Genomic DNA, 24,077 nt, shown 5'->3' with positions numbered 1-24,077 from the left:
AGAAACCTATCTTTTTTTTTTCTTTTTTTCTTTTTTTAAGAGACAGAGTCTGTTCCCCAGGCTTTTTCTTTTTTTAAGAGACAGAGTCTGTTGCCCAGGCCAAAGCATAGTGGGGTGATCACAGTTCCCTGCAACCATTAACTCCTGAGCTCAAGTGATCCTCCTGTCTTAGTCCCCTGGATAGCTAGGACTACAGGCATGCACCACAATCCTCAGCTAAATTTTTTCATTTTTACAGAGTCGGGGTCTCACTGTGTTGCCCATACTGGCCTCAAACTCCTGGCCGTGGGCCAGGTGTGGTGACACACGCCTGTAATGCCCGCACTTTGGTGAGACCAGCCTGGGCAACATTGCAAAACCCTGTCTTTACAAAAAAGAAAAAAAAAAAAAAAGATCAAACTTTTGACCTCAAGTGATCCTCCTGCCTTGGCCTCCCAGAGTGCTAGGATTATATATAGGCATGAGCCACATGCCTGGCCTAGGCTTTCCCTAAACTTAGAATACAGTTGAAATCATTTATTATGTCCACAAAGCCTTTTAACTTTTTTTTTTTTTTAAATGGTGTCTTACTCTGTCACTCAGGTTGGAGTGCAGTGGAGCAGTCTCAGCCCACTGCAACTTCTGCCTTCCAGGTTCTAACGATTCTCCTGCCTCAGCCTCCCAAGTAGCTAGGATTATAGGCACACACCACCATGCCTGGCTAATTTTTGTATTATTAGTAGAGATGGAGTTTCACCATGTTGGCCAGGCTAGTCTTAGACTCCTGACCTCAGGTGATCCACCCACCTTGGCCTCCCAAAGTGCTGGGGATTACAAGTGTAAGCCACCGTGCCCAGTCTTTTTTTTTTTTTAAATCATATTTTGACCCTTGACTAACAACTTTGCTCAATATCCTCATCTATAAGATGGGAATGCTAATAGTACCGATCTTATAGAATTGTTTTTTTGTTTGTTTGTTTGTTTGTTTGTTTGTTTGTTTGTTTTTTTTTTGAGACGGAGTCTTGCTCTGTCGCCCAGGCTGGAGTGCAGTGGCCGGATCTCAGCTCACTGCAAGCTCTGCCTCCCGGGTTCACGCCAGTCTCCTGCCTCAGCCTCCCAAGTAGCTGGGACTACAGGCGCCGCCACCACGCCCGGCTAGTTTTTTGTATTTTTTTAGTAGAGATGGGGTTTCACCGTGTTAGCCAGGATGGTCTCGATCTCCTGACCTCGTGATCTGCCCGTCTCGGCCTCCCAAAGTGCTGGGATTACAGGCTTGAGCCACCGTGCCCGGCCTAGAATTGTTTTTTAAGGAGTCATTGGATTAGTATGTAAATTTACGCACTTAGAATGACGCCTGAACTCAGTATAGGGTTGTGCTGCTGCTGCAGTCCAACTTCGCTGTCTCTTCTGATCTTCAAACAGGCCTTTGTCATACACCCACTATTTCGTCTACTGGAATGCTCTTCTCCCCAGATCTTGGCAATCTGTTTTCCTTTGATCATTTAGATTCTAAATCAAATACCTACTCCTAGGGGAGGCTTTCCTTGACCACTCTTCTATTTCATTACTCAGCTTTGTTATAGTACTCATCGCTAATTGAAATTTTCACATATATTTTACTTATTTTATATCTACCTCCAGCCCCTATGCCATGAGCTACTTAACAGTAGGGACTTAAGTGCCTGTAGGTGGCAGGTGGTAAAAATGTTTTTCGAATGAAACTCAACAACCTCCAAATCAGAATGCTTTTCTTTTTTTTTTTTTTTTTTTTTTTTTTGAGACGGAGTCTCGCGCTGTCGCCCAGGCTGGAGTGCAGTGGCCGGATCTCAGCTCACTGCAAGCTCCGCCTCCCGGGTTCACGCCATTCTCCGGCCTCAGCCTCCCGAGTAGCTGGGACTACAGGCGCTGCCACCTCGCCCGGCTATTTTTTGTATTTCTTAGTAGAGACGGGGTTTCACCGTGTTAGCCAGGATGGTCTCGATCTCCTGACCTCGTGATCCGCCCATCTCGGCCTCCCAAAGTGCTGGGATTACAGGCTTGAGCCACCGCGCCCGGCCAGAATGCTTTTCTTTCATTTCAGGCAAGCTGAAAAATTATAACCACGGTTTCAGAGATTGCTCATCATTTTAACTAGATGTTTCCCCCCTTTCTATCCATGTATCTGGTTCTCCTTAGAGAAGGCAGATTCTCTAGACATTATTCACTATAATTGTTCTCTGGGCTTTTATTCAGGGGTTTTCCTGTCCCTTGCTGGTGTCTTGCTGAGATTGCAGGATATAGATCAGTTATATTTGCTTTCCATGTTGCTCCTTGCTTAACCCTCCCAGCTTATTTAACTTATTATCTGTTTTAAATAGTCCCTTACATGGGCCTCTATAGTTGGAGAGAAATCAAAATATCAGAAATCTGTTAGAGGAAGTAAATGTGTAAGAAAACATAAGGAAAGATTCTTGAAACCAGTTCAGTTGCTATTAATAGTTTTTCTGACATCATGCAAATATTTCAATCACCAAAAGCACTTTCTGCTTCAAAACTGAAAATATTTAAAAATAGTGTGATACTGGCATAAAGCAGACAAAGACCAGTGGAATAGAATAGAGAGTTCAGAAATAAACCTTCACATATATGGTCAAATGATTTTTGACAAAGATGCCAGGACCATTCAGTGGGGAAAAGTATAGTCTTTTCAATAAATGGTCTTGCAAAGACCTGTATCTGAGAACTAAAATTATAAAATCTTTGGAAGAAAGCAGAACAACTTCATGACATTGAGTTTAGCAGTGATTTATTGGATTTGACACCAAAAGTTGAGGAAACGAAAGAAAAAATAGATAAAGTGGATAACATCAAAATTTAAAACTTTTGTTTTAAAGCTGGGTGTGTTGGTGAGGTGCCTGTAATCCCAGCTGCTCTGGAGGCTGAGGCAGGCAAATCGTGTGAACGCAGGAGGCTGAGGTTGCGGTGAGCCGAGATTGTGCCACTGCACTCCAGCCTGGGTGACAGAGCGAAACTCCATCTTAAAAAAAAGAAATAAGAACTCACTCTGTCACCCAGGCTGGAGTGCAGTGCTATGATTGTAGCTTACTGCAGCCTCAAACTGAACACAATAGATCCTCCTGCATCAGTTTCCCAAGTAGCTGGAACTACAGGCATATACCAGCATGCCTGGCTACTTTGTTTTTTTTTTTTTTTTTTTTTGAGACGGAGTCTCGCCCTGTGTCACCCAGGCTGGAGTGCAGTGGCGAGATCTCGGCTCACTGCAAGCTCCGCCTCCCAGGTTCAGGCCATTCTCCTGCCTCAGCCTCCGAGTAGCTGGGACTACAGGCGCCCGCCACCACGCCCGGCTAGTTTTTTTGTATTTTTAGTAGAGACAGGGTTTCACCATGTTAGCCAGGATGGTCTCGATCTCCTGACCTCGTGATCCGCCCGCCTCGGCCTCCCAAAGTGCTGGGATTACAGGCTTGAGCCACCGCGCCCGGCCTACTTTGTTTTTTGAGACAGAGTCTCACTCTTGTCTCCCAGGCTGGAGTACAAGGGCATGATCTCAGCTCACTGCAACCTCCATGTCCCAGGTTCAAGTGAATCTTCTGTCTCAGCCTCCTGAGTAGCTGGGATTACAGACGCTCCCACCACCACGCGTGGCTAATTTTGTATTTTTAGTAGAGACGGAGTTTCACCATGTTGGTCAGGCTGGTCTTGAACTCCTGACCTCAGATGACTCACCCACCTCAGCCTCCCAAAGTGCTGGGATTACAGCTGTGAGCCACTGTTCCCAGCTTAATTTTTAAAATTTTTGTAGAGACAGAGTCTCACTGTATTTTCCAGGCTGGTCTCAAACTCTTGGCCTCAAGTTATCCTCCTGCCCTTGCATCCCAAAATGGTGGAATTACAGGCTTTAGCCATCATGCCTAGCCAAAGCTATGTTTTTTATTTTCTTTTTTAAAACAGGGAGCCTCACTGTGTTGCCCAGGCTGGTCTTGAACTCCTGGCCTCTAGCAGTTTTCCAAAGAGGTGGGATTATAGGCATGAGCCACCTTGCCTGATCTCCCATTCACTTTTATTTCCAGGATTCCCTGGCCTATTTTCACAGGTAGCTTATGGTGTGGTTTATCAGGCTTTAAGCAAATTAACTTACTGGTCTACTTCAAAATAAGTATTTATTTACCTTCTATAAGACTGAGAAAAATTCTAGACAGTAAATATTTTCTAACATTGCTGTGTTAAAAGAGTTTTGTAATTTATTAAATTAGAATGAAATATGTAGAGATCTTTTTTAATTTATATTTTATTTTGTTTCTGGGTTTTTTTTTTTTCTAGACATTTAACATTTTTCATTGCTGCTTTTTAGGCTTCATTAAATTATCTTTTTTCCTTCATGACTGTAAAATACTTCATTAAGATCCCTCCCATCAGGGGCTGGGTGTGGTGGCTCTCGCCTGTAATCCCAGCACTTTGGGAGGCTGAGATAGGGCGGATCACCTGACATCAGGAGTTTGAGACCAGCCTGCCCAACATGGTGAAGCCCCATCTCTACTAAAAATACAAAAATTAGCCGGGCGTGGTGGCAGGCACCTGTAATCCCAGCTAGTTGGTAGGCTGAGGCACGACAATCACTTGAACCGAGATCATGCCACTGCACTCCAGCCTGGACAACCAGGTGAGACTCTGTCTCAAAAACAAAACAAAACAAAACAAAACAAAAAAGAACAACAACAACAACAAAAATTAGCTGAGCATGGTGGCATGCGCCTGTACTCTCAGCTATTTGGGAGGCGAGGTGGGAGAATCACCTGAGCCTGGGGGATTGAGGCTGGAGTGAATGATGACTGCACCACTGCATTCCAGCCTGGGCGACAGGAGTGAGACCTTGTTTCAAATAAAAAAATCCTGCCCATCCAAGCATGGTAGCTCATACATACAATCCTAGCACTTTGGTAGTCTGAGGCAGGAGGATTGCTTGAGCTCCGGAGTTCAAAACCAGTCTGCGCAACATAGGGAGACCCTCATCTCTACAAAAAAATTTTTAAAATTACCTAGACTTGGTGGCATGTGCCTCTTGTTCCAGCTACTTGGGAGGCTGAGGTGGGAGGATTGCTTGGGCCCAGGTCAAGGCTGCAGTGAGCTGTGATTGTGCCACTGCATTCCAGCCTGCGTGACAGAGTGAAACCCTGTCTCAAAACAAGACAAAACAAAAGAAAGATCCTTCCCCTAGCTTCTTTCTTTTGATAATTTTAGGTGGAAAGTTTTTTTTTTTTTTTTTGTATTTTAAAAAAACCAGCTAGAAATTATTTATTATCCTTTGGTGTAGGTAATTGAACTTGGTCAGCATCTGTATGTACATTATCAAGTAAAACATTTTTTCCCGCTGTGTTTTATATGGGCAGTATTATCTTCACAGATTGCTCAAGCATTTTGTGTGTGTGTTCTAAAGAACTGCCTTTGTGTTTGTGTGTGTATATACATGTAGTCAGTTATTTCTGTGCTAAAATCAAGAGCAACTACTTTATGATACTGGCCGGATGCAGTAGTTCATACCTGTAATCCTTGCAATTTGGGAGGCTGATTGCTTGAGCCCAAGAGTTCGAGACCAACCTGGGCAACATGGTGAAACCCCGTCTCTACAAAAATTTAAAAATTAGCCAGGTATGGTGGCAGGCGCCTGTAGTCCTAGCTACTCAGGAGCCTGACGTGGGAAGATCACCTGACCCCAGGAAGTCGAGGCTGGAGTGAGCAGTGGTTATGCCACTGCTCTCCAGCCTGGCTGACAGAGTGAGACCCTGTCTCAAAATAAATAAAGGTCAACTACTTTATCATACAATAAAAGTTGTCTTTCTCTCTTTTCTTTTTAGGATATTTTCTTTTCTAGATGTTGTTACCCTGTGCCGCTGTGCTCAGGTCTCCAGGGTAAGTATGGTTGACATAGTTACACGGGGACCCCTTCTTCGTACTGATAATAACAGTGTCTTTCATAGGCCACCTATTTAGGTGTTACTTGTATGTTTTCATGTTTTAAAGGATATTATTTCACCAATGACATACGCAAGCCCATGTAAATTTATGATGGGATTCTACTATATATACTATCTCTGACTTTTTGTATCTCTTATTTGCATAATATAAACAGGAAACATTTTCGATGAAAAAACAATAAACATGCATATTGAAAGTTTAGACTTGACTCAAAATTGTGATGAAATCTTGTTTTATTATGTTTCCCGAGTTCATTATTTATTTATTTATTTTTTACACAAGGACAGTTTTTTTGTTTTTTTGTTTTTTTTGAGGTGGAGTCTCTCTCTGTCGCTTATCCTGGAGTGCAGTGGTGCAGTCTTGGCTCACTGCAAGCTCCACCTCCCAGGTTCACGCCATTCTCCTGCCTCAGCCTTCCATGCAGCTGGGACTACAGGCGCCCACCACCACACCCGGCTAATTTTTTGTATTTTTAGTAGAGACAGGGTTTCACCGTGTTAGCCAGGATGGTCTCGATCTCCTGACGTCGTGATCTGCCCACCTCAGCCTCCCAAAGTGCTGGGATTACAAGTGTGAGCCACAGTGCCTGGCCTACACAAGGACAATTTTAATCCTGCATTTTCCTGTAGTAACATCCACTGCTGGCTGTCTATGGATTGAAACTGCATTTGCTAAGAACGGTGAACATGAAGAAACTTTACATGAAGTCGCATGTTGATAGGCACACAGACATCTTCCAGCACCAACAGAATACATACGTAACACATACCAGATAGTCTCGATGGATAAATTTGCTTCACCAGTAATTCTGTTTAGTAAGATTCAGTTAATGCAGAATCAGAGCTTGGAGTGAGCCAAGATCGTGCCACTGCACTCCAGCCTGGGCAACAGAGCGAGACTCTGTCTCAAAAAAAATAATAAAATACAAAGTTTCAGAGAAATGATAGTATCTTTTCTAAGTCCCAAATCACTGTATCACAGTTGTAAGTCCTACCAGGTGATAGGATATAGATAGCAAAGAAGTACTGAACTAAGGCCGGGCCTGGTGGCTCACACCTATAATCCCTTCACTTTGAGGGGCCAAGATGGGAGGATTGCTTGAGGCCAGAAGTTCAAGACTAGCCTGGGCAACATAGGGAGCCCTATATCTACAGAAAATTTTAAAAATTAAGACTGGGTGCAGTGGCTCACGCCTGTAATACCAGCACTTTGGGAGGCTGAGGCGGGCGGATCACGAGGTTGGGAGATCAAGACCATCCTGCCTAACACAGTGAAACCCCATCTCTACTAAAAATACAAAAAATTAGCCAGGCTGGAGGCGCGTGCCTATAGTCCCAGCTACTTGGGAGGCTGAGACAGGAGAATGATGTGAACCCAGGAGGCGGAGCTTGCAGTGAGCCAAGATTGCACCACTGCACTCCAGCCTGGGCGACAGAGCGAGACTCCGTCTCAAAAAAAAAAAAAAAGCCAGGTGTGGTGATGCATGCCTGTGGTTGCAGCTACTTGCGAGGCTGAGGTGAGAGGATTGCTTGAGTTGGGGAGGTCAAGGCTGCAAGTGACCCATGATTGAGCCACTACACTCCATCCCAGGTGACCGAGTGATAACCTGTCTCAAGAAATACATATATTTATCTCTATATATACTCTATATATAGAAAAAGAGTGAGAATAGAGCAGTATTCAGAGTACTGTCCCCTTTGATGTTTGGTTTTACCTTCATATTTTTCCAGATAGAAGGATATTTTTTTTAAGGATCATATTTTTAAGGATACAAGAAAGACTTGCTTTTCATCAACCGAACTTTTGTCTCATTTTGGTATTAGAAACTAGAATTTTCCAGTTAGAAAACACCTTGCGGCATGATACTTATCACAACCTGCCCTTTCCTTCTCTAATTTCAGTGTGTGTGGGCAGGGGGAGGGAGGGTTAGTCTTGTTTTTGTTTTTTGCCAAGGTCTTGCTCTGTCACCCAGGCTGGAGTACAATGGTGAGATCATGGCTCACTGCAGCCCTTACCTCCCAGGCTCACGCGATCCTCCCACCTCAGCCTCCCGAGTAGCTGGGACTGCAGGTGTGTGCCACTACGCCTGACTAATTTTTTAAATTCCCCCCCCACCCCAGATGTTTAGCTCTGTTGCCCAGGCTGGAATACAGTAGCACAATCTTGGCTCAGTGCAACCTCCGCCTCCCGGGTTCAAGTGATTCTCCTGCCTCGGCCTCCTGAGTAGCTGAGATTATAGGCACATGCCACCACACCCGGCTAATTTTTGTACTTTTAGTAGAGATGGGGTTCCACCATGTTGGCCAGGCTGGTCTCAAACTCTTGACCTCAGGTGATCTGCCCGCCTCGGCCTCCCAAAGTGCTGGGATTACAGACGTGAGCCACCACGCCTGGCCGACTTTTTAAATTTTTTTTATAGGGATCGGGTCTCGCTATATTGCCCAGGCTGGTCTGGAACTCCTGGGCTTAAGTGATCCTTCCACCTTGACCTCCCAATGTGATGGGATTATAAATTTGAGTCACCATGCCTGGCCTAAGATCTTTTGTAGCTGCTAGTTTCTAGTACCCACTCATTTATGAGATTATCTAATTGGAGAATACAGTATGGGTCAGGAGTAAGATACATCATTTGGGAGTAAGTGGGTAGGGCCTGATAAATTTTTGGATCCATTTTAGTCATTAGTTGGTTGAATTGTGAACTTGAATATTGCTGCCTTTTCCCCTTAATTTTAGCTTCTGCTCATTCTGTCTCTTTTTCTTTAAAATAGGCCTGGAATGTTCTGGCTCTGGATGGCAGTAACTGGCAGCGAATTGACCTATTTGATTTCCAGAGGGATATTGAGGTATAATTATGTGGTGTGTGGCCCCAGTTTTCATGTTAGTAATTACAGCATGGAACAGATTAGCCCTGACCATATTAATCTCATTTTCCTTAGGGAGAGGAAATATTATTTTCAGTGCATCTGAAGTTTACAGGAACCTCTAGAGTTCCCAAGAGTTTCTGCAGTTTTTGAGAATGAGCCAGATTATTTCACTGAAATAATACAATTACTTAGTATTAATAGGACTAAATAGGATTCTTTGGTCCTGAAATAGGACTAAAAGTTTGTTTTTGCAGTGGAAACATTGAATCTATGTTTGCTTATTTTAGTGAAGACATTTTATATTTGTTTACTGAAGAACAAAGAGAGTTATAACTTGTTAGGATGGCGTTTGTATATATATATTTTTGAGATACGTGTTTTGATTCTTGAGGAGCCAGTTTCTTGGAGGACAAAGGTTGAATTAAGCCAAAGCCATTTATTGAATTGTTTTTGCTACAGAGAGAGGTTTTTTCCTCCTCTCACTTTTCCCCCCCATGTTTTATCTCTTAGTATAGCCATCACCTATAAAATGGAGAATGGCTTACCCTTAAATTATTTTAAACTGAATTTGAACTCTGTTGTTCTTATCCTTCTCATCAGGAAGGTAGAAATAATAGCTTCTTCGTGGCGTCTTGAGGATTAAATAAGGTTTTTTGAGGGCACGTGAGATGACTTTACACCTTTAATCCCAGCACTTTGGGAGGCCAAGGTGGGCGGATCACCTGAGGTCAGGAGTTTGAAACCAACCGAAGTGCTTTCAAAATAATACCCATGGCCGGGCACAGTGGCTCAAGCCTGTAATCCCAGCACTTTGGGAGGCCGAGACGGGCGGATCACGAGGTCAGGAGGGTGAGACCATCCCACAGCTAGCACCATGGTGGGAAACACCGCATCTCTGCTAAAAATACAAAAACCCAAGCGGGCCGGGTGTGGGTTGCGTCAGTCCCAGCTACCGGGAGGCTGGAAGGCAGGAGAATGAAAATAAACCAGAGGCCAGACTTACAGTGAGGCTGGATCCAGTCACTGCTCCAGCCCTGGAAGCTGACGAGACTCAGTCTCAAAAAATAAATAAATAAAAATAAAATAAAATAAAAATAATACCCACCTAACATTACACTGGATTTTGTTTTGCAATTCTCTTTTTTTTTGAGGCAGATCTCGCTCATTAAGCCCAGGCTGGAGTGCAGTGGCGGATCAATCCTCCAAGCTCCTCCTTCGGGTTCCATGTTCTCCTGCCTCAACCTCCTGAGTAGCTGGGACTACAGAGCGCCTGCCCTCTCATTAGTTTTTGCATTTTTTTTTTTTTTTTTAGTAAGGATGGGGTTTCACTCTGTTAGCTGGGATGGTCTTGATCTCTGACTGGCGCTGATCAGCCGTCTACCGACTCCCCAAAGTGCTGGGATTACGGGCGAATGCAGCCCGGCGTGTTTTCACAATTCTCAGCCTTCATGGGCGTAAAATAAAGAAACTGGCATCGCACAAAATTCTTCCAGCAAGCTTTTTTGTTTTTGTTTTGGGGCAGAGTCATTTTGTCACCAGGCTGGAGTGCAGTGGTGCAATCTCAGCTCACTGCTCAACCTCTGCTTCCCTGGATTCAAACGTTCCTCATGCCTCAGCCCCTCGAGTAGCTGGGACTACAGGCATGAGCCACCATCACACAGCTAGTCCTGTATTTTAGTAGAGACTAGGTTTTACCATGTTAGCCAGGCCCATGTGGACTCCTGACCTCCGATAATCCATACGCCTCAGCCTCCCAAAGTGCGGGGATTATAGGCGGAATCCACTGTGCCTGGCCAGCTTTTGTTGTTGTTGTTGTTTTTGAGACAAGTTTCGCTTTGTCGCCCAGGCTGGAGTGCAGTGGAGCGAGACCTGGGCTCACTACAAGCTCCATCTCCTGGGTTCATGCCATTCTCCTGCCTCAGCCTCCCAAGTAGCTGGAACTACAGGTGCCCACCACCACGCCCGGCTAATTTTTTGTATTTTTAGTAGAGATGGAGTTTCACCGTGTTAGCCAGGATGGTGTTGATCTCCTGACCTCGTGATCCACCTGCCTCGGCCTCCCAAAGTGCTGGAATTACAGGTGTGAGCCACTGTGCCCAGCCCAGACAAAACAAAACTGGCCAGTTTTTGTTAAATGTTCATTGAGTCCCTACTATAAGCAGAGTACTATAATAAACATTTTGGAAAAGATACAAAAAAATAAATGTAGTTGCTGTACTTCAGTAGCTGTGGCTTAATCAGGAAAGCTTTCCCAGGGTAAGTTACAATTTTCCTATTAAATTAATTAGGTCATAATAAAAGCATTTTCTCGTTGTTTATAAATCGTTAAAAGTGAGGATGTGTTCTTTTCTAAAGTAATGAGATGGGTTATCTTTTTGTTTGCCTGTCTATTTTTACAGGGCCGAGTAGTGGAGAATATTTCAAAACGATGTGGGGGCTTTTTACGAAAGTTAAGTCTTCGTGGATGTCTTGGAGTGGGAGACAATGCATTAAGGTGAAAACATAACTGTTGATTAATCTTCTTGATGGAAGTGAAGAGCAGCACCATCTCACCCAGAAAAGGCTAAAATCGTTTTAAAATTACTAAGTTGTTAAAAATGCAACCACACATACATTGCTTATAATCTGAAAATATCCAGTAATAAGAAATGTAGTTTTAACAATAAACAAGAACAAGTACTGCCTGAAAAAATCCTACATTCCCTATCATAAGTGTTTCTTTTGGAGCTTTGAATAAGTTTTTTTAAATTAATTAATTATTTTTATTTTGTATTTTGAGACAAGGTCTCACACTGTCACCCAGGCTGAAGTGCCCTGGCATAATCATGGCTCACTGGAGTGCCCTGGCATAATCATGGCTCACTGCAGTCTTGAACTGCTGGACTCAAGCAATCCTCCCCCTCTTGAGTAGCTGTGACTAAAGACATGTACCACCACGCCTGGCTAAGTTTTAAAATTTTTTTATAGAGTCAGCGTCTCATTTTGTTGTCCAGGCTGGTCTCGAACTCTTACACTCAAACAGTCTTCTTGCCTCAGCCTCCCAAAGTGCTGGAATTACAGGCATGAGCCACCGCACCCAGCCTAGTTCTTTTTTAGGGTTATGGTTAACCCTAACCTGGGCAGTGGCCCCAGGACTTTGGGAGGCTAGATGGGAGGATTACACTTGAGGCCAGGAGTATAAGACCAATCTAGGCAGCATGGCAAGTCGGAGTCTCTACAGAGCGGACTCTCGCTCTGTAGCCCAGGCTGGAGGGCAGTGGCCGGATCTCAGCTCACTGCAAGCTCCGCCTCCCAGGTTTACGGCATTCTCCTGCCTCAGCCTCCCGAGTAGCTGGGACTACAGGCGCCCGCCACCTTGCCCGGCTAGTTTTTTTGTATTTTTTAGTAGAGACGGTGTTTCACCGGGTTAGCCAGGATGGTCTCGATCTCCTGACCTTGTGATCCGCCCGTCTCGGCCTCCCAAAGTGCTGGGATTACAGGCTTGAGCCACCGCGCCCGGCCTTAGAAAACTTTTTTTAATTAGCCAGGTTAGGTGACATATGCCTGTAAACCAAGCTACTAGGGAGACTGAGGTAGGAGGATCACTTGAGCCTGGGAGGTTGAGGCTACAGTGAGCTGTGATTGCACCACTGTACTCCAGCCTGTCTTTAAAAATAAATAAATAAGCAATCATTTATTTTTTAATTTAAAATAATTTTTAAAGTTATGTTTGAAGAATTTATAATTGAAAATTAATTTAAACCAGGTGTGATGGCCCAAGCCTGTAATCTTAGCACTTTGGGAGGCTGATGTAGGTGGATCACTTGAGATGAGGAGTTCAAGACCAGCCTAACCAACATGGTGAAACCTTGTCTCTACTAAAAATACAAAAACTTAGTCAGGCATGGTGGTGCATGCCTGTCATCCCAGCTACTCAGGAGGCTGAGGCAGAAGAATCGCTTGAACCTGGGAGGTGGAGGCTGCAGTGGGCTGAGATGGCACCACTATACTCCAGCCTCAGCGACAGAGAGAGATTCTATCTCAAAAAAAAAATCATGGCCAGGCTCAGTGGCTCACACCTGTAATCCCAGCATTTAGGGAGGCTGAGGTGGAAGGAATATGAAAAGGTGTATAAGGCAGGGTCTAGAAGGGTCCCAGGCACAGGAGCTTCTGTCCCCATGGAATTGGGGTATATTACCCTTCTGGCATGTGGTTACATTCACCAACCCAGAAGCTCTCTGATCCCTATCATTTAGGGGTTTTTACAGAGGTTCCTTGATCACAGACATGATTGAAGACCAAATATTATATTAGGTTTGTGCAAAAGTAACTACAGTTTTTGCCATTAACAATAATGGCAGTTACTGTTAATTAACAGTAATGGCAAAAACCGCGATTACTTTTCACCAACTTGTAACAAAAGATACTATCACTCAGGAAATTACAAAGATTTTAGGGACTGGATGCCAAGAACCGAGGATGAAGACCAAATACATGTTTTTCCTTTATATCACAGTATCGCAGTTATCAACAATCAATATTACCGATAATAATATATTTTATTGCTTTTTTAATGACTGGAATTTTGCTTATTTCATTTGAAACCTCTTACTTTCTTTCCTATAAAGAACCTTTGCACAAAACTGCAGGAACATTGAAGTACTGAATCTAAATGGGTGTACAAAGACAACAGACGCGTAAGTATTTTATGTTTTAGAAGGATAAGTCATAGCCCCTTATGTCTGGCTGATACTACCTTTAAATTCAGGCCACTAACTATATTTAGCAAATTTTATATTGGTTTTGTAGAGGAAAGATATTTTTAAAAGAGAAAGCAGCATCAAAGTAGAAATGGAATGAGAAACTTGTTTTGGAATTCTATCTTTGATATTTAAGGTGAAACTTTCAATAATTGTCGTCAATGTAGATACAGTAGGGATAGTAATAATACATATTACTGGGATTATTTATATTTCAAGATACTAGTAGCTACCAATTAAAAGCCACAGTAAACATAATTCTATGAAAAGATTAAAATCTTAGAGGACTAAACAGCTTATGATAATCAGTCCTGAGAACAGTTATTAAATGAAAATGATTCACTAAACGGTGCTGTCTCTCTGTTGGTCATGATCTGAAGGAAATTAAGCTTAATTCTTCATCCTCAAGAGGCTTACAGTCCCAGAAATTAGACCTAGAAGGTAGTTATTCATTAACTCTACTAATAAGTATTTCTTTTTTTTTTTCTGAGATGAAGTCTCGCTCTGTCGCCCAGGCTGGACTACAGTGGTGCAACCTTGGCTCACTGTAACCTCCGCCTCCTGAGTTAAAGCGATTCTCCTGCCTCAGCCTCCCAAGTAGCTGGGACTACAGGCACATGCCACCACGTCTGGCTAATTTTTTGTACTTTTAGTAGAGACGAGGTTTCACTGTGTTAACCAGGATGGTCTCGATCTCCTGATCTCATGATCTGCCTGCCTTGGCCTCCCAAAGTGTTGGGATTACAGGCATGAGCCACCGCGCCCGGCCTCTACTAATAAGTATTCCTATAGATTGATTTGGAAACCTTTACTGTGAGAGATGAAATATACTAACCTCTTCCCCCACCATTACTTTATACCAACAGAACTACATTTGCTTTAGATAAATTATCTTTTAATTTTTGTTTCCTTTGAGTACTTATGTTATAAAGATTAAGAATTTGACCACTTGGTATCTAGAAAAGTGACATGTAATTAATATTTTTTGTCAGAATCTATCTTATCCTCAAGATGCATTGGCGAAAACATAATATATATGTGCAAGGCTACTACATTACTTGTAATAGCAAAAGATAGGAAACTACCCAATGTCTATCAGTAGAGTACTGGTTGAATAAAAGTAATGAGGAAAATCTCTATATAATACTCTGGAGTGATCTTGAGGACATGTTGTTAAATGAAGAAAAGGAAACTGCAGAGGAGTTTGTATAATACACCTTTTGTAGGGCCAGAAGACTTAATACATATATATATATATATATCCATATTTATTTATTTTCAAAAAGAATGGAAATGCCAATCAAAAATAAAGTAAGTAAAAATAGTTGTTTATATGGGGAAGTGAGAAAACACAAGGGACAGGGATAAAAGGGAGAACTCTGAATTATGTTTTATCGTTTAATAGCCATGTAAATATTTTACATCATTCAAACAAAAATTAAGTCAAAAAGAAATGAAAGCAATCCCTACAAATTAAAAATGCATGAACTGGCCTAGTGCAAGTGACTTAGGCCTAAAATCTCCGCACCTTGGGAGGCTGAGGTGGGTGGATAACTTGAGGTCAGGGGTTCAAGCCAGCCTGGCCAACACGGTGAAACCCCATCTCTACTAAAAATGCAAAAATTAACCAGGCATGGTGGCACATCCCAGCTACTTGGGAGGCTGAGGCGCAATAATTGCTTGAACCCAGGAGGTAGAGGTTGCAGTGAGCTGAGATCACACTACTGTATTCCATCCTGGGCGAAAGCGCAAGACTCTGGCTCAAAGAAAAAAACCCCTTGAACCCAAGTTGGAGTTATAGTCACACAGAAATTACTTCTGCTGACTTTTTTTAAATGTGAAAATTTGAAACATATACAGAAGTAGACAAAAAAGTGTATTGAGCCCATCACTCAGCTTTAACTGTTACCAGTTTACGGCCAGTCTTGTTTCATGAATAACTCCACCCACTTATCCTCTCTCATTTTATCTTATTTTGAAGAAAAGTCCTAGACATCATATTATTTAATCTGTACTTCAGTATGTACTCTTTAACAATTAAAGTCTCTCATGTAAGTGCATTAACTTTTATTGTTTGTTTATTTTGAGATGATGTCTTGCTCTGTTGCCCAGGCTGGAGTGCGGTGGCGCGATCCCAGCCCAGCTTCCTGAGTACCTGGAATTACAGGGGGGTGCCACCATGCCCGACCAATTTTTGTATGTTTAGTAGAGACAGGTTTTCACCATATTGGCCAGGCTGGTCAGGAACTCCTGACCTCAGGTGATCTGCCCGCCTCGGCCTCCCAGAGTATTGAGATTACAGGTGTGAGCCACCATGCCTGGCCGTAAGTGCATTAACTTTATCACTGCTCTAAAAACAATATCTTAAAATCATCAGATAACCAGTTGTCAGTATTCACATTTCCACGTTTTAGTGAATTTAAAAATACACTATTTTAAACACAGTATTAGCCTTGAAATACACAAATTTTTTAAATCAAAGAAGCAGCAGGGGACTGTGGCTCACTCCTGTAATCCCAGAACTTTGAGAGGCCGAGGTGGGTGAATTGCTTTAGCCCAACCTCAGCAACATGGCGAAACCCCACCTCTACAAAAAATACAAAAAAGTAGCCAGGCATGGTGGTACATGCCTGTAGTCCGAGCTACTTGGTAGCCTGAGGTGGGAGGATTGCTTGGGCTTGGGAGCTTGGGAGCCAGAGGTTGTAGTGGCTGAGATATGTGTCACTGCACTCCAGCTTGGGCAACAAAGCAAGACCCTATCTCAAAAAATAATGAAGAAGCAGCCAGGTGTGGTGGCTCTCACCTGTAATCCCAGCACATTGGGAGGCTTGAGATCAGGAGTTTGAGCCTAGCCTGGCCAACATAGTGAGACCCTATGTCTTAAAAAAAAAAATCCAAGTAGACTTCTGCTTCTCACAGTGATAATAACTGCCCTCCTGCTGTAAACAACTAGAAAACTAAACAAAACCTAGAAGACCAGTTTAGGATGTCGTACATGTAGCACAAGACTGAGAAACAAATGAAGTGAGCCATATGATTATCCTCACTTTGTGACTGAGGCATTTTTCAGACAATGCCATATGTAGATTTGGCTGAATAGTAAACTCTGCATGCACAGGATGAGACCCCACACAGGTTGGCAAAGAAGATCTAGTGAGGAAAAAAACAATTACTGGGAAACTATAAGCCAAATAATTTCTAGGACTTAATAAGGTTGGATGAAGTTCCACCCACCCAAAATGGAGAAAATTCATTGAACACCTGGGACATTCAATAAAGACTCCAGAAAGATTACACCTTGGTAGTAGGGCTAAACTAGACCTGCTCTATTAAATATTTTTATTTATTTATTTATTTATTTTATTTTATTTTAAGAATCAGACTGGGCACGATGGCTCATGCCTGTAATTTCAGCACTTTGGGAGGCCGAGGTGGGCAGATCACCTGAGGTCAGGAGTTCAAGACCAGCCTGGCCAACATGGTGAAACCCCATCTCTACTAAAAGTACAAAAATTAGCCAGGCATGGTAGCATGTGCCTGTAATCCCAGCTGCTTGGGAGGCTGAGGCAGAAGAATCGCTCAAACCCAGGAGCTGAGATCATGCCACTGCACTCTAGCCTGAGCGACTGAGCAAGACTCCATCTCAAAAAAAAAAAAAAAGAAAGAAAGAAATTGATCCAAAACAAACTTAACTGCCTGCCAAAACATGGCTCAACACTCTTTTTTTTTTTTTTTTTTTTTTTTAGTTCTTTTTTTTGAGACGGAGTCTCGCTCTGTCACCCAGGCTGGAGTGCAGTGGCCGGATCTCGGCTCACAGCAAGCTCCGCCTCCCGGGTTCATGCCATTCTCCTGCCTTAGCCTCCTGAGTAGCTGGGACTACAGACGCCCGCCACCTCGCCTGGCTAGTTTTTTGTATTTTTTAGTAGAGACGGGGTTTCACTGTGTTAGCCAGGATGGTCTCGATCTCCTGACCTCGTGATCCGCCCGTCTCGGCCTCCCAAAGTGCTGGGATTACAGGCTTGAGCCACCACGCCCGGCCGGCTCAACACTCTTTAAAGGAAGACATCAAAATCCAGATACCCAGCAGTGTGGCATACAGAGTATTTGTCACTCAATCAAAAATTCTAACAAAGCAGTGGGAAAATGTGACCCAAAACCAGAAGAAAAGCCAATCAATAGAAATAGACCCAGAAGAGGCGGAGGTTGCAGTGAGCCAAAATGGTGCCATTGCACTCCAGCCTGGGCAACAAGCGAAACTCTCTTGGAAAAGAAGAAAGAAAGGAAAGAAATAAACCCAGAAATGACTGAAATAGAACTAAGCAATAAGGAGTTTAAAAATAACAGTTACAAGCCAGGCATGGTGGTATGCGCCTGTAATCCCAGCTAGTTGGTAGGCTGAAGCAGGGGGATCATTTGAGACCAGGAGTTAGAGACTGCATTGCACTGTGATCATGCCTGTTAATAGCTACTGCACTCAAGCCTGGGCCACCTATCAAGACCACATTTCAAAAAGTAAGTAAATAAAAAATTTTAAATAACAGGTACAAATATGTGCAAAAATTAAAAAATATATTAAAAGTAAAAGAATGGGAAAATATATACTATTATAAATACTAATTGGGAAGATTGGAGTGGACATTAATATCAGATGGAGTAAATTTAAGGAAAAAGATTAGATGAAAAAAGGTATTAAAGAGTACCCCTGGCTTATAAAACAAGTATGCCAAAAAGCAGTAAAGCTATTGAAGACTTCAGCAACACTATCAATGATGAGCTTAATATAATTGACATTTATAGATTGCTACACCAAAAAGCATCAGAATAAACATTCTCTTCAAGTACATTTGGAATATTCAATAGGACAAACCAAATAATGGGCCATAAAACAAAATGTAATACATTTGGAAGGATTAAAATCATATTGGGTATGTTCTGTGGCCTCAACAAAATTAAAGTAGAAATTAATAACAGATACCTGGAAGATTAGAAAATTAAATGACATGCTTCTGAATAACCCATAGTTCAAAGAATTACTTACAAAGAAATTTAGAAAATATGCTCCATTGAGTGATAATGAGAATATGTAACTTTTTAAATTTGTGGAATGCACCTAAGGTATCGCTTAGAGCAAAATGTATAGCATCAAATGCTAATATTAGAAAGGAGAAGTTTGGCCGGGCACAGTGCCTCATGCCTCATGCCTGTAATCCCAGTATTTTGGGAGGCCAACGCAGGCAGATCACTTGAGGTCAGGAGTTTAAGTACAGCCTGGCCAACACAGCAAAAACCCATCTCTACTAAAAATACGAAAAATTAGCCTGGTGTGGTGGTGCCTGTCTGTGGTCCCAGATACTTGGGAGACTGAGGCAGGAGACTTGCTTGAACCCAGTTCAAGAGGTTGCAGTAAGCTGAGATTGTGCCACTGTACTCTAACTTGGGCGACAGAGTGAGACTCCATCTCAAAAAAGAAAAGTTTTAAAATCAAGGATCTAATCTGCTTAGAGAGCTAGAAAAGAGTCTCTCCTCTCTCCTCCCTCCCTCCCTACCAAAAAGGAAGAAAAAAGTAGAAAAAAGTAAATTAAATCCAAAGGAAGGAAGGAAATAATACTGGAAATCCATGAAATAAAAAATAGGTGGCCAGTAGCGGTGGCTCATATGTATCCCACATCATTTTTGGGAGGCTAGTGGTGGATCACTAGGTCAGGAGATGGAGAGCATCTAGCTAACATGGTGAAAGCCCGTCTCTACTAAAATAAAAAATTAGCGGGTGTGGTGGGAGCCTGTGGTCCCAGCTATTCGGAGGCTGGGAAGAGCAGGAGAATGGTGAACCCAGGAAGTGGAGCTGCAATGAGCTGAAATGGCCACTGCACTCTAGCCTGAAGCGACAGAAGCGAGACTGTGTCTCAAAAAAAAAAAAAAGGCACAGAATGGAGAAAATTTATGAAGTAAAAGTTGATTCTTCAAAATAAAATGAATAAGCTTGATTAACCTTTGTCTAGATTAGTCAAGAAAGAACACAAAGGCTGAGTTCTTTGGCTCATACCTGTAATCCCAACACTTTGGGAAGCTAAAGCAGGAGGGTTAGCGCAGGAGTTTGAGACCAGTGACAACATGGTAGGACTGTCTCTACAAAAAATAAAAGATTAGTTGAGCGTGATGGGGCACACCTGTGTTCCCATCTACTCAGGAGGCTGAGGTGGGAGGATCTCTTGGGTCGAGGAAGTCAAGGGTATGGTGAACTGTGATCATGCCACTGCACTTCAGCCTAGGTGACAGACTGAAGCCCTGTCTCAAAAAAAAGTTTATGGACAAATAAGATAGTGTAACTTCTTCAACCTGATCAAGTATATATGTGAAAAAATCTCTTACAACATCATATTTGATGATGAAAGACTTCCTGAGATGAAAGATTCCCTAACAGCAGGAACAAGGCAAGGATATCAGGTCTTACCACAGCTGTTCAACATTGTACTGGATGTTGTGCCTAATGCAATAGAGGAAGGATTATAAAAGGCATTCACATAATGGTATAATTGGATTCATAGGAAAGTCCATGGAATCTATTACAAAGCTACTAGATCCATTGAATTCTAGCAAAGTAATGAGATACATGACTACTTTGCAAAACTCAATTCTATTTCTGTATACTAGCAGTCAGCAATTGGAAAATGAAGTTTAAGATATATCATTTATAGTAGTACCCAAAAATATAAAATATATAAGGATGAACCTAATAAAAATAATGTGTAAGTCATATACGCTGAAAATTATAAAATGATCACTAACAAAAGTTAGAGAAAAGAAAATTTTAAAAAGAAGACTTAAATAAATGGAGAAATAAACATACAAATTTTTTTTTTTTTTTTGAGACTGAGTCTCGCTCTGTTGCCCAGGCTGGAGTGCAGTGGCACATTCTCAGCTAACTGCAAACTCTGCCTCCTGGGTTCAAGTAATTCTTGTGCCTCAGCTTCCCAAGTAGTTGGGATTACAGGCGCTTGCCACCATGCCTGGCTAATTTTTGTTTGTATTTTTAGTAGAGGCGGAGTTTCACCATGTTGGCCAGGCTGGTCTTGAACTCCTGTGCTCAACTGATCCGCCTACCTCGGCCTCCCAAAGTGCTGGGATTTCAGGCATGAGTCACCACTCCTGGCCCCATACATATAGATTTAGAAACTCAATATTGTTTTGGTTTGGGGTTTTTTTGTTTGTTTCTTGAGATAGGGTCTTGCTCTGTTGTCCAGGCTGGAATGCAGTGGTGGCACAACCACAGCTCACTGCACTCTCCATCTCCTGGGCTCCCACCTCAGCCTCCCAAGTAATTGGGACTACAGGTATGTGCCACCATGCCCGGCTAATTTTTCTATTTTGGGTAGAGAGAAAATTTCACCATGTTACCCAAGGTGGTCTCAAACGCCTGGGCTCAAGCAGTCTGCCTGCCTCAGCCTCCCAAAGTGTTGAGATTACAGGCCTGAACCTGTTAAGATACTTGTTTTCCTTAAATTGTTCTACAGATACAGTGCAGTTCCAATAAAAAATCCCAATAGGTTTTTTTGTTGAAATTGAAAGGCTGGTTCTAAATTCATGTGCAAATTCAGAGGTTCTAGAATAACAAAATCAATTTTGATAGACTGTGAAGTCTGGGGACTTATACTACCTGATTTGAAGGGTTATTATTACAGGAACGGTCATCAGGACAATGTGCTGGTGGTATAAGCATAAACGTATCAGTCAGTGGACTAAAATAAAGTGCCTAAAAAGGAGCCCACACATAGACAAGCTATAAAAGAAAAAAATGATAAATTGTACCTCATTAAAATTAAAAACTTTTATGCTTCTGCCAGGCACGGTGGCTCACACCTATAATCCCAGCACTTTGGGAGGCTGAGGCAGGCAGATCACCAGGTCAGAAGTTTGAGACCATCCTGACTAACACAGTGAAACCCTGTCTCTACTAAAAATACAAAAAATTAGCCAGGCGTGGTGGCACGTGCCTCCCAGCTACTCCAGAGGCTGAGGCAGGAGAATCACTTGAATCTGGGAGGCGGAGGTTGCAGTGAGCCGAGATCGTACCACTGCACTCCAGCCTGGGCGACAGAGCAAGACTCTGTCTAAATAAATAAATAAATACATACATAAATAAATATGCTTCTGAAGATACTATTAACTTAAATAAAAAAGGTCACATTGCCTGATTGTCTGAGGAAAAAAATAAAATAAAAATAATAAATTGGAAAAGGCCAGGCACCATGACCTACACCCGTAGTCTCAACTATTTGGGAGGCTGAGGCAGGAGGATCACTTAAGGCCAGAAGATCAAATCTAGCCTGACTGGTGTTTCTGGTGAGACTCCAACTCTAATTTAAAAGATAGAAAAGAAAGAAAATGAAAAGATAGGACACAGACTGGGAGAAAGTATTTGCAGGTCATATATCTAATAACAGTGCTTCTCTCAAGAATATATAGAGAGCTCTTAGAATTAATAATGAGAAGACAATTAAACGAAAAAAAATGGGCTGAAGTCTTAGATAGACATTTCACCAAAGACATATGAATGGCAAGTAAGCATAAGAAAAAGTATTTACACCGGGTGCAGTGGCTCACCATTCGTGCAGTCCTAGCACTTTGGGAGGCCAAGGCGGGGGGATCATTTGAGGTCAGGAGTTTGCGACCTGACTGACCAACGTAGTGAAACCCTGTCTCTACTAAAACTACAAAAAAAATTAGCTGGGTGTGGTGGTACGCGCCTGTAGTCCCAGCTACTCAGAAGACTGAGGCAGAAGAATCGCTTGAACGTGGGAGGCAGAGGTTGCAGTGAGCTGAGATCACGCCACTGCACTCCAGCCCAGGTGACAGAGTGAGAGTCCATCTCAAAAAAAAAAAAAAAGCAAAGAAAAAGAAAAGAAAGAAAAGGTTTTTTTTTTTTTTTTTTTTTTTTGTTGCGACGGAGTCTCGCTCTGTCGCCCGGGCTGGAGTGCAGTGGCCGGATCTCAGCTCACTGCAAGCTCCGCCTCCCGGGTTTACGCCATTCTCCTGCCTCAGCCTCCCAAGTAACTGGGACTACAGGCGCCCGCCATCTCGCCCGGCTAGTTTTTTGTATTTTTTTAGTAGAGACGGGGTTTCACCGTGTTCGCCAGGATGGTCTCGATCTTCTGACCTCGTGATCCACCCTTCTCGGCCTCCCAAAGTGCTGGGATTACAGGCTTGAGCCACCGCGCCCGGCCAAGAAAAGGTTTTCATTACAGAATTGTAAAGTAAAACCACAATGCAATTCCACTCCATACACACTAAGATAACTGTATTCAAAAAGAGAGACAATGCCAAGTATTGGCAAGGATTTGGAAAAACGGGGACCCTCATGAATTTCTGGTGGGAATGTAAAATGGTATGGCCAATTTGGGAAACAGTTTGGCAGTTTTCTTCAAAGTCAAACATAACTTTGCCATAGGATCTAGCAATTACATTCCTAAGACTCTGTTCAAAAGAAATGAAAACAAGCCGGGTGTGGTGGCTCATGCTTGTAATCCCAGCACTCTGGAAGGCCAAGGCAAGAGGATCACTTGAGTCCAAAAGTTTGAGACCAGCCTGGGCAACATAGTTAGACCCTGTCTCTACAAAAAAAATTTTTAATTAGGTGTGATGGCACGTATCTGTAGTCCTTGCTATTCAGGAGGCTGAGGTAGGAGATCGCTTGAGCCCAGGAGTTGGAGGTTACATTGAGTTATGGTAGTGCCACTGCACTCCTACCAGGGTGACAGAGTGAGACCCTGTCTGTAACAAAAAAAGAAATGAAAACATTGGCCCACACAAAGACCTAGAAGACATATCAGCCAAAGAGAATGTGTGACTCTTGTTTAGATCCTAATTTGAACGAATCAACTTGTCAAAAACATTTATGATATAATTGGAGAAAAGTTAACACATTTCAGCATCAGATGATATTAAGAAATTAAAGTATTTACCTATCAGAAATAGATACCAAGGCCAGGCGCGGTGGCTCATGCCTGTAATTCCAGCACTTTGGGAGGCCGAGGCGGATGGATCACAAGGTCAGGAGTTCAAGACCAGCCTGGCCAACATGGCGAAAACCCGTCTCTACTAAAAATACAAAAATTAGCTGGGCATGGTGACGGGTACCTGTAATCCCAGCTACTTGGGATGCTGAGGCAGGAGAATTGCTTGAACCCAGGAGGCGGAGGTTGCAATGAGCCAAGATCGTGCCATTGCACTCCAGCCTGAGCGATAAGAACAAGACTCTGTCTCAAAAAATATATATAGATAGATACTGAAATATTTACAGGTAAAATGATATGTTTGGAATTGGCTTTAAAATCCTGGAATAAAAAAGGGGGGAAGAAGAGATGGCATAAATTTTTTTTTTTTTTTTTTTTTTGGAGACGGAGTTTTGCTCTTGTTGGCTAGGCTGGAGTGCAATGGTGCAATCTTGACTTGCTGCAACCTCCGCCTCCTGGGCTCAAGCCATTCTCTTGCCTCAGCCTTCCCAGTAGCTGGGATTACAGGCATGTGC

The 24,077-nt window shown here is 42.7% G+C and overlaps 1 protein-coding gene across 6 annotated transcripts in view; it reads left to right on the top strand.

Moving 5' to 3' along the window:
• Positions 1-24,077, top strand: part of FBXL20 (F-box and leucine rich repeat protein 20) — a 152,002-nt gene that overhangs the window by 97,745 nt on the left and 30,180 nt on the right. For 5 of the 6 annotated variants that reach the window (XM_031657066.1, XM_031657069.1, XM_031657070.1 and 2 more), the window contains 4 exons: positions 5,829-5,883; positions 8,718-8,792; positions 11,213-11,307; positions 13,421-13,489. In XM_031657066.1, the coding sequence (XP_031512926.1) occupies positions 5,829-5,883; positions 8,718-8,792; positions 11,213-11,307; positions 13,421-13,489 (294 nt within the window). The remainder of the gene's footprint in view (positions 1-5,828; positions 5,884-8,717; positions 8,793-11,212; positions 11,308-13,420; positions 13,490-24,077) is intronic. The other variant, XM_031657068.1, reaches the window with a different exon arrangement.

This window comes from Papio anubis, chromosome 17, assembly GCF_008728515.1.
Source record: "Papio anubis isolate 15944 chromosome 17, Panubis1.0, whole genome shotgun sequence".
In the NCBI taxonomy this organism is placed as follows: domain Eukaryota; kingdom Metazoa; phylum Chordata; class Mammalia; order Primates; family Cercopithecidae; genus Papio; species Papio anubis.
Note: the sequence above shows the minus strand (reverse complement) of the source record. Positions and strands in the feature narration are given on the sequence as shown.